This window comes from Rhagoletis pomonella, unplaced genomic scaffold, assembly GCF_013731165.1.
Source record: "Rhagoletis pomonella isolate Grant_MI unplaced genomic scaffold, Rhpom_1.0 Rhpom_scaffold_00002, whole genome shotgun sequence".
In the NCBI taxonomy this organism is placed as follows: domain Eukaryota; kingdom Metazoa; phylum Arthropoda; class Insecta; order Diptera; family Tephritidae; genus Rhagoletis; species Rhagoletis pomonella.
Genome location: NW_023458556.1, coordinates 311,863 through 322,414, shown reverse-complemented (window position 1 = coordinate 322,414; position 10,552 = coordinate 311,863). Strand labels below are relative to the sequence as shown.

The window sequence follows — 10,552 nt, the reverse complement described above, 5'->3', positions numbered from 1 at the left end:
TAAACTTCTCATGCTGATCGTATCGGGCAAGCGTAGGGCGCTCGAGCAGGCATCTTCTTCAATAAGAAAATACAAGAGTTCTGGCAAAATATTTTTTTATTTTCACTTTTATTTCAACATATTTTGATTAAAAGAAAAATACTGAAAAAAAATAAAATATTTCACACAAACGACGAAAAATATAATCGATAACCGCATGAGGCTATTGCCTGAAAATTTTAAAATGTATCTACTTAGTGGCATTGTGCTACTATGATAGCACGGCCGAGTAATCATAGCCAACTTATGTACAGTAGACTGCATCACTGCCCATGTAGGGCAATACTTGAAGAAAATGGCTATCAGAAGTTTTTTTCCTCTCCTGTACAATTTGTAAATTGAGACTTAGCAGCTTTTCACTCTAAGCTAGAGATTTGTATTTGGATGTTCATATTGTATATTGTACTTACGAATCAGGCATATTTATGTATATACATGTTTGCGGCAGCCATTATACGAACGCAATGGTGAAATATTCGTGTAAACAAGGTTGCTAAAATGTTTGGAGATACAAAATTTTCCATTTGTTGCATATAACTAATATGGTCGCGCAACGCGTATTCAATCTAGCCTACCAACTGAAAAAAAAACCTACCAGTTTTGGAAGAAAAAGCCTATGTGTGGCAACACTGAATGCATGTGTAATTCGCGCCGATTAAAAAGTTGTGTCGAGTATAAAGTTTTAAAGGGATAAATTGCTTAAATTTATCAGTTTATTCGCATTTTCACATGAACGCACCTTTGTAAGTATTTGCATAAATTTGTTTATTATTTAACTTATATGGCTAGTTAGTAGTTTCATTCTTACCTCGTACATTGCATTCATTTGATTTTTACGTGTTCTTAGCAAAAGCGACCAGCTGGCAACCTGTCAGGGTTGAATTTTGCTGAAATTTATACATTTAGCCGAAAAAATCGTTTGATAAAGTCTTAAACTCTGAAATAGATTTCCATACAAAGTTTGACATTTCATTTATCAAAATAATAAATTTATCATTTTATCAAGTTTATCAGCAGCTTATTGTTTTAAAATAAAATTATATTATTTGGCATGTAGTCGGCAAAATGACTCGAAAATTCGGCATTATGCCAGTTTTCTGGCGTTGTCACCTATAATGTGGGGAAATTTTTAATATATATTTTTTTTTAATTAATCACGGAGAAGTCACATAGAAAGTATGTATTTGAATTTCTTATGATCAAATGAATGGTCGCCTCAAATAACGTTGTAACTAGAGATGGGCACGGGCCTAAATTTTCAGGCCCGGCCCGGCACGAGTGCAAAATCAACTTTCGAAAACACGTACGAGCCCGCACGTTAAGAATTTTAGTGGGGCCCGGCCCGGCACGACGGGACCCGCCCCAGCCCGGAAATAAATAGCCAATTTTTATTGTATGTATACATATACATATGTATGTACATGTTTTTATACCCGAGCGCACTTGTGCACAAGGGTATTATAACTTTGTTCACATAACGGTTGTTTGTAACAGGCAAAACGAATCGAGATAGATATAGACAAATGTATACATAAATGATCAGAATGAAAAGAGAAATCGATTAAGCGGTGACTGTCTGTCCGCCCGTCCGTCCGTCTGTCCGTCCGTCTGTGCACACGATAACTCGAGTAAAAATTTAGATATCTGAACCAAACTTGGTATGTGCACTTCTTTCGGGCGTAGGACGGATGGTATTGAAAATGGGCAAAATCGGACGATAACCACGCCTACCTCCCATATAACGGTAATTTTCAGAAATACGATAACTGCGATATTTTAGTAACTACTGAAGATTATTCACTCAAAATTGATATTTACAATAATTTTTAGACGAAAAATAAGAATATTATAAATTTTTGGAAAATGGGCGTAGCCACGCCCACTTATGGATACATGTGTATATCTTGGTAGCTGCTGCACCAATTTCTTCCAAACTTGGCACAGTTGTTAGTCTTGCCACAGCATACCAAATGGCTGAAAATTTTTAAAATCGGACAATAACCACGCCCACATCCCATATAACGGTAATTTGGAGAAATACGAAATCTTCGATAAATCAGTAAATATTAAAGCAAATTTATTCAAAATTGATGCTTGCAACAATTCTTTACCAGGAAATACGTTTATGATAAAATTTTGGAAAAGGGGCGTGGCACCGCCCACTTATGATCACATATATGTATCTCGGTAACCGTTCTACCAATTTGTACCAATGTATGATTATTGTGCTTGCCCCATAGAAGCAAAACGTTGAAAATTATTGGATTCAGCTTAAAATTACGGCCACTTTTCATATAAAGGCAAATTTCAGAAATGCTTGAAACTTCAATATTTCGAAATTTAAGGACGCTAATTTACTCAAAATTTAAACACACCGGCTTACCATCTAGAGGTAGCTTTGGGAAAGGTGAAATAACATATATTTAATACTTGCACCGGGTATTTAATGTTCGGCTCCGCCCGAACTTAGACTTTCTTACTTGTTTATTTTCATTATTTTAGAATAAAAATTTCGGCCCCTCGGCAACGCTGAAGTTGACGAAGTCGTTTGCGCATCAAATTTGCCCAGTAAATTTACGAGGGGCTCGTAAATAGAGCTCCATACAAATTTTGACAGTTCTTTTACGAGGCTCGTAAATTTACGAGCTTTACGAGGTTTACGAGGCTTTTACGCGTTTAAGGGAAGACCCCTAGTGACATCTTGGCGATAAGCGATAAAATTCGATTCCAATTGCTGGCAGGGTACCTACAAAGGTATGTATGTATTTACTATTTCTTCAAGGGTTATTTTATTAAAATTTTTTGTTGCGCCCTAACGGTACAAAAATAAAAAATGGGACGAAATTATTTTTAGCGCGATTAGCGGTACTGTGTTTTGTATGTGTTTTGTCAATTGACAAATGTAAAAAATTGTTGGTCAAGAATAGGACAAAGCTTGGGAAACCAACTTACGCCGAATTTTGGACAAACGCCCTATCGTCTGACCCTGCTTTAAGAAATTTCATAATGTTAAATAAAACACCAATACATAAAATGTTTGCAAAATTTATTATTCCTCATCAGTCAGATTTTCATTCTGAAAAAAAAAAAATACTCATACAAGCGTATGTACACATGTACGTATGTGTGAACTCGACACCCAAATATGGACAGCAGTAAGATACCAACAGCACACGAAATCCTGAAATATTTATTATCTGAATAAATAAAGCTGAAAGGAACACAATCAGTCTCCTATACAAACCTTTAAGTCTTATGATCTGGTCTACTCTGCAACAGTCCAACAATAGCGTTATGAGTTCTCAACGAGGCACGAGCGGCATCTTACCTTAAACTGCAAGCTGCGCCGAAGCTGCGCTGGGCTGCCTACATCTTTTGCCACACACCTAAGCGGACTGCCTTGGCACTAGCTTCAGTGCGCATTTTTCAAGTACTTCACACTTCAATGTCATCTTCATCAATGTCGTTATCGTCATCAATTAATTCAGGTACTTTCACGTTCCTTTCCTGTTCCGAAGAATTTCCCGAATCCAAAGGTAGTCTAACTGAGAGATCGCCGATGCCGGTATTTTTGCAACCCATCTCATCCGCATTTAGCTGTGGGAAGGATATATCTGCCAATGAAATATTATTCATTTTCGAGGGATTCTGCATAACGGTAGTTGCATGATAATAGTTATTAAGTGAATTGGAGGCGCTAAAATGTACAAATGGTGAAGGCGGCGCAGGAAGTGTTGATAAGCCATTTATTGGTGGTACGTTGGGGTACATTCGATAAGAGACTGGCTTTTGGAGCACGGCAGCAGCAGCAGCTTGGCGGAAAAACAAATCTATAGTGCTGGAAGGCGTGCCATGAGCTGGCTGCACTGCATACGGCCATGTGCTAAGATAAGGAGAGTTTCCGTAGAGACGCTGAAAAGCCGCGTAATTTCCGGCTTCTGCCAGTAATTCCAACCCAACAGCAGTTTGACGTTTCCATTTTGTTCTGCAAAAGAATATAAAATTTTAATAAGCGGTATTTAATTAGAAATTATAAGTATGCCAAATAATGAACTATTTGCAGAATTGCCATAAATTAAGAGGTTAATACTACATACATACATATATATGTACATATGTATATCACTTAAAATATATTTAAACCTGTTTTAATCAATAATTTGTGTGCTATTTAGTAGGGAAGCCAGTCCTGGGATCCCGTGATCCCGGTGTGTTTGAGGTGCCGAAGGTGCTTGCCTTAATCTCGGGATCCCGAAAAATTTTTAATATCGATTTGATTGTAAGAACTTGTTTATGAATTTTGAAGTATGATTTTTGTACATAAAATGCCGTCTTGACTGCAATTAACAAAAAGCTTGAAACTGTACTTTTAAATAGCAGTCTGAGCCTTTTTTGAAGAAAATTTAAATGAATGTATTCATAGCGTCGCTAATGTAAACGAAACAGAGAGTTTTAAGAAAAAGTTACATAATCTTTTAAATCAATCTACTCAAATCGAAAAAGTTTTAATTTAACCGAATTGCCGGTAAAAGAAGTTCAAATATTTTATAGTGGAGAAGATAGAGGTCATTAACTTCAAATTGTTTATGACTACCTTTTGGCAGTTGAGCCTAAAAGCTTTGAGACGACGTATTTGCCGCAATAAGAAGAGAGGGGCCGAAATACGTGAATGAGAAAAGCTTGAAATGCTAGCCGACAGGAAGAAAGCCCGAAAATTCTACCAGAGAATTAGGCGACTTACGGAAGGTTTCAAGACCGGGGCGTACTGCTGTGAGAACAACAATGGCGACCTAGTTACCGATGTTCAGAACGTACCTAAATTATGGAGGGAACGCTTTTACAATCTTTTAAATGGTAACAGCGCTGAAAGTAGTGAAGAAGACGAGCCCGAGGCCCCACTCGATGATGATGGAGTAGCTGTCCCACCGCCTGACTATGACGAGGTACGAATAGCGATTACGCGACTGAAAAGCAACAAAGCTGCTGGAGCTGACGGCCTGCAAGCCGAGCTATTCAAGAACGGCGGCGAGGAGCTGATGAGGTTCAGGCATCAGCTCGTATGCAGAATATGGTCAAATGAACGCATGCCCGACGACTGGAATTTAAGTGTGCTCTGCCTAATCCAAAAGAAAGGCGCCCCGCCATACGCGCCAACTACCGCGAGATCAGTCTTCTAAGCACAGGTAATAAGGTCTTATCGAGTGTATTTTGCGAAAGACTAAAGCCCACCCTCAACGAACTGATTGGACCTTATCAGTGTGGCTTTAGGCCTGGAAAATCCACCATAGATTAGGTATTCACAATACGCCAAATCTTGGAAAAGACCTGCGAGAATAGAATCAACACACATCACCTATTTGTCGATTTCAAAGCCGCCTTCGACAGCACGGAGAGAATTTGCCCTTACGCTGCGATGTCTGAATCTGGTATCCCCGCGAAACTAATACGGTTGTGTAAAATTACGTTGAGCAATACCACCAGCTCCGTCAGAATAGGGAAGGACCTCACCCAGCCGTTTGATACCAAACGAGGTTTCAGACAGGGGGACTCCCTTTCGTGTGATTTCTTTAATCAGATGTTGGAGAAGAAAATAGGAGTCGCAGAACTGAACCGCTCAGGCACAATACTTTACAAGAGCGTATAATTGCTGGTGGTGAACGAGGACAAAATGAAGTATCTCCTGTCATCACACAAACAGTCAGAGCATACGCGTCTTGGCACCCACGTCACTGTTGACAGTTACAAGTTTGAAAAAGTAGACGACTTCGTTTATTTGGGACCAGCATTAACACCAATAATAATGCCAACCTTGAAATCCAACGGAGAATCACTCTTGCCAACAAGTGCTACTTTGGGCTGAGTAGGCAATTGAAAAGTAAAGTCCTCTCTCGTCGTCACACTCTATAAGTCACTCATCATGCCTGTGCTGGTGTATGGCGCGGAGGCATGGACAATGAAAGCATCTGATGAGGCGGCTCTTGGAGTATTCGAGAGAAAAGGATAAAGAAGAAGAAGAAGAAGTAATAACAACACCGGCATAAAAAAAGAGGTGTGTGCTTCAAACCAGACCCACCTACCGACATGCTTCTCGACCTGGTGAATTCGAATCTGAGGTCCGTTTGACTCGATGACCCTCAAAATTTGGAGTAAATTGCGAAAAAATTGCAAAATATTCGCCATTTCTGTATAGAGTAAAATAAACATGTTTAGAGAATTTGTTTTTGCATGTTTTTGTTTAATTTTTTTTATTAATCATTACTTTCAAAAATACCTGGTATTTCCATTGTTATGCGTGATGTATGCGTTCCTCAATCACATGGTTTTTTAAATACAGTTTAAAAATTTATAACTTTTAGATTTGTCTCATTTAATAAATATATGAGTTTTACAAAGAGTTTATGGTAAATTTTAAATAATTTTATTTCATGGTATGTTAAAATGCTTTTATATATTGAAGTTTTACTCATATTCATAACAGTTATGACTCAATGTGAATCCCGGGGTTACTGGAAAAATATCCCGAAATCCCGGGATCACAATTTTCCTCATATTTTGGCATCCCTACTATTCGAGTCAGATTTTCGGCAAATTTTAAATTATTTTCTAAGTCTATCGACATAGTTACATATATGTTCATACTATATGTATACACATTAGGGTGGTCCAAAATAAGTAAAGTCGGAATTTTAATGCTCTCACCCCCTAGGATTGTTCTATATCGAAAAATATACCCATCTTTTTATTTTGAAATCAAAAAATGTTTAGAGGTCGCTCAAAGCGCCCCAACTTTTCCATGTATTTTGTATGAAAAAAAAACACTTTTCGTGGAAATGGTATGGAATTCTTGAAAATCAATATTTTTTGATCGGAAAACTCTGATTCTCTTCAGGAGACTTCAAATAACAATATTCAATTATTTATTTAACCATTTTTTAATAATGAAGATTTTTTATTGATCCTCCATTGCATTTTCGGGCATTTTCTAGGGGTTTTGGCGGTCCTATAAAATAAAGTTACTAAGAAAAAATTGTTAAAAAAATAATTCGGTTTTATTATTGGGAATCTCTGTTTCTCAGTCTTCCGATTGAAAAATATTTTCAAGAATTCCATACCATTTCCACGAAAAGTGTTTTTTTTCATACAAAATACATGGAAAAGTTGGGGCGCTTTGAGCGACCTCTAAATATTTATTGATTTGAAAATATAAAAATATGGGTATACTTTCTTTCGATATAGAACAATCCTATTATAATATTTTTGAGGTGCTGGAAGAGGGTTGCCACCTGTTTAAAAATTTATTTCAAATTATTTAATAAGTTAAATGGATTTTTAAAAGATGGGTATCAATCGAAGAGGTTTACCACCTGATGAGGGACCACCCTAATGTACACATAGAACAACAACTACTGATTACACTAAAGAATAGGGTCCGCTAAGACGTACCTAACTAAGAACCGACGACGATTTAGAATGGCTATAAATAGTGACGGACAAACAGACACTGTTTAGGAAAGTTTAAACATATGACATTCTAAATGTGATGTGAATTATATTCGCAGAATGCGCTGAGTAATTTTTGGCATAATCAGGATCATTTCTTGATACCCTATACATACTTAGGCCAAGATGCAGAAAAGTCGTAATGATCAGCTTCCATTGCCTGCTAGCTGGTAGAAATCTAAGGGCCGGCTTCTCTATCTATGGTTAACACTAACTCCCCGGTTAAAAATAGTTATCGCCGTTCTCACTCCATGCATAACTTGTAGTTTTACATGTAAAAAAAACCATTATAACCAGCTGCCATTTTTCCACATGCGAAGTAAAAGTATTATTATTATTTCTTGTTTTCGTAATTTTTATGTTTCATATGCTTAGGAATGTATTAATAATGTAAAATGTTGCATCTCTTATATGATTCTATGTGAAATAAAATTTGGTAAACTTTACTTCCGAAAGTTCGAAGGACAATACATTTTTTTACTAGACAGGTGAAAAATCGATTTTAAAAAAGTGCCCACTTTTCGATTTTCTGTGTTATACGAATATGCTTGGGAAGTATTCCTGAACCGTATGGGATACAAAATCGGAGGTGCAAGCTCGTCAGGGTTAAAGATGGTCGAGGACCACCGTGAGCCATGTTCTTAATTTACGAAATGTACTGAATGCTCGCTTCACAATCGCTGTTGTGCATGAAAAAATAGAGAAATCAAATAAAATTTTTTTTTTTTTGGAAAATCAAATTGTTTATGAATTTGAATTAATAAGGCTCAGTTAAGCAAGACTTAGACTTGACTTGTCTTGAAAATTGCATATCTGGCAAATGAGCAGCGCGTGTATGTAGTTACCCAAAAAACAACTTCACTTAGAAACTTGGACAACTACTTATATATTTTTGATTTCTAAGTTAAATTTCTAAGTGCAAAGAGAGTCGAGTGAGAATCATGCTGCCACATCATTTCTTCACATATTTTTAATTAAATTCCTCCAAATATGCCACATAAGTATGATTTCTTGTATAAATGCAATTCACCTGGCAATCGAAAAACAAACTTTAAAGTAAAGATAGAAAATAAAATAAAACAATCACAATTTTGAACGCTTAAATACATTTATTTCAATTGTAATTTGTATTCAATTTTACCCCCAACAAATTAAACGTTTAAAATTTTGCATGTACAAATACAAATACTGAGGATAAAAAAAAAGAGAAAAAGCAATAGATGACACGGAGAGTAATGGTTTTTAAATTTCTAGGTAAGTCAAGCCAAGTCTAAAAGCCTGATTATGCCAACTTAACTTAACCTAACGAAACGTAGAACTTAGAGAATCAAAATGAAACAGATTTCGACGAAGTATTAAGTTACGTTAAATTTCGGCTGTTCAATTATAAGCAACACCCGTTTAACACAATTTTTAAGTTGCCATAATCAGACCTTAAGTCTTGCATAATCGGGATTTTAGTTTATATTTTCAATTTATCCTTTCTAAATATATTTCTATCCCAATTAATGAAGTTGTATGTTTCGTACAAGTTTTCAATCCGATATTTTAAATTACATGTAGTACCTATTTCATATTTTTGATAGTCAAATCAACAAAATTTATTGAAGGAGTGAAGAAGACGTATATGCATATATGTATGTATGTATGTACATTTGTATGTTATTTTACAATTAAACAGTTGCATATTCGTAAATCTTCCCGAATGATGAAGTAAATATTGAAAGTCATTTAATAAACTTTGCATTGTACAAACGCCTGTATCATTGTCAGTATGATATCCGTTTGAACCAACGTGACTAATGTTGAAAACACTCATTGAGCACTTAAGCGAGGTAATTGCAAAGAGCACACTTTTCCATTCGTTATGGTTTGTGGTGCATTTCACTCTGGCTCCACTGTGTTCCGCTATTAAAAAATTCGCTTCGGAGATTTATGCGAAGCCAAGCTAAGCATACTCGTACATGTAATAAAACTATAGAACCTCCCTTGGCGACGATGCACTGCGAGAGTTTAATACCGACGGAATAGATTTCAGTGTCATTAATCATCTGTCATCGGCTTCGACATGATTTTGGGAAATAAGTGGCGACGGAATTTTCAGGTTTATAGTTTTTGAGCCATGAGTAAATTAAAACATAAGGCTTCCATATCCACATACACAACTTTAACTGTTAAGTCATCCAAGTCATTTATGATTGTTGAATACATTGCAGCATCTGCACTTACGCCAAATAAATCACAACATAAGTGTATGTGTGTGTGTGAATATGTCTATAATTTCATGTATTTATGTACCTGAATATGTAGATATGTACATGAAAATGCATATTTAAGTGCAACTTTTAATAGCTTCTCTTCGGTATTCGCACTGTAACCGCCTAACCGATTTTGGCCAAGTTTCTCTTCTGTGCCAACTGACGCCAATTGGAAATGCCAAGTAAAGCAGAGTCCTTCTTCGCCTGGTCTTTTCAACGCAGGGTCTGTGCCCATTCGAACGACATAGCTAAGCCAGCGGAGGCGCTGTATTTTAAACTGCTACCCATTATCCACACTGAGAAAAAAATGGTATTCTTTGTTTCAAACTAAAACACATTATTTGGCGTCAAGCGATCTGTTTTTGTTACATTAAACAAAATATTTGTTTGGCCATATTTTCGTTTGAATACGGATTCAATCTGCACTTCATAGACGCTTTTTATAGTTCGAAAACAAAAACAAAAAGTGGTTTTATCATTTTAACATGTTGTACATCGGCGTAGCCAGAACAAAATTTAGGGTAGGGCTCGCAACTATTAAGCTAGCATATCAGGGTACTATTATATATATAGGGAAAACTTGAAAGGAACGGACCCCCTGCCCCTAACTGGCCATGCCCATGATGATGTTGCGAAAAAACAATTTGCTCAGAGACACTTTAACACAATTTGAGACCACTTTGTTTTTATATATTTTTGAGCTCAAAATGGTATGCAAAGACTTACGGGCGGATCTAATATGGCGAGCACAAAAA

At 36.5% G+C, this 10,552-nt stretch overlaps 1 protein-coding gene across 1 annotated transcript in view; it reads right to left on the bottom strand.

Moving 5' to 3' along the window:
- Window positions 1-3,113: 3,113 nt before the first annotated feature.
- The window catches only part of LOC118757384 (homeobox protein B-H2-like), a 73,510-nt gene continuing 66,071 nt past the window's right edge, over window positions 3,114-10,552 (bottom strand). The window contains exons 3-4 of the mRNA XM_036492101.1: window positions 3,284-4,024; window positions 3,114-3,220 (exon numbers count right to left, since the gene is read on the bottom strand). Of these exons, the coding sequence (XP_036347994.1) occupies window positions 3,475-4,024 (550 nt within the window). The 3' untranslated portion in view covers window positions 3,114-3,220; window positions 3,284-3,474. The remainder of the gene's footprint in view (window positions 3,221-3,283; window positions 4,025-10,552) is intronic.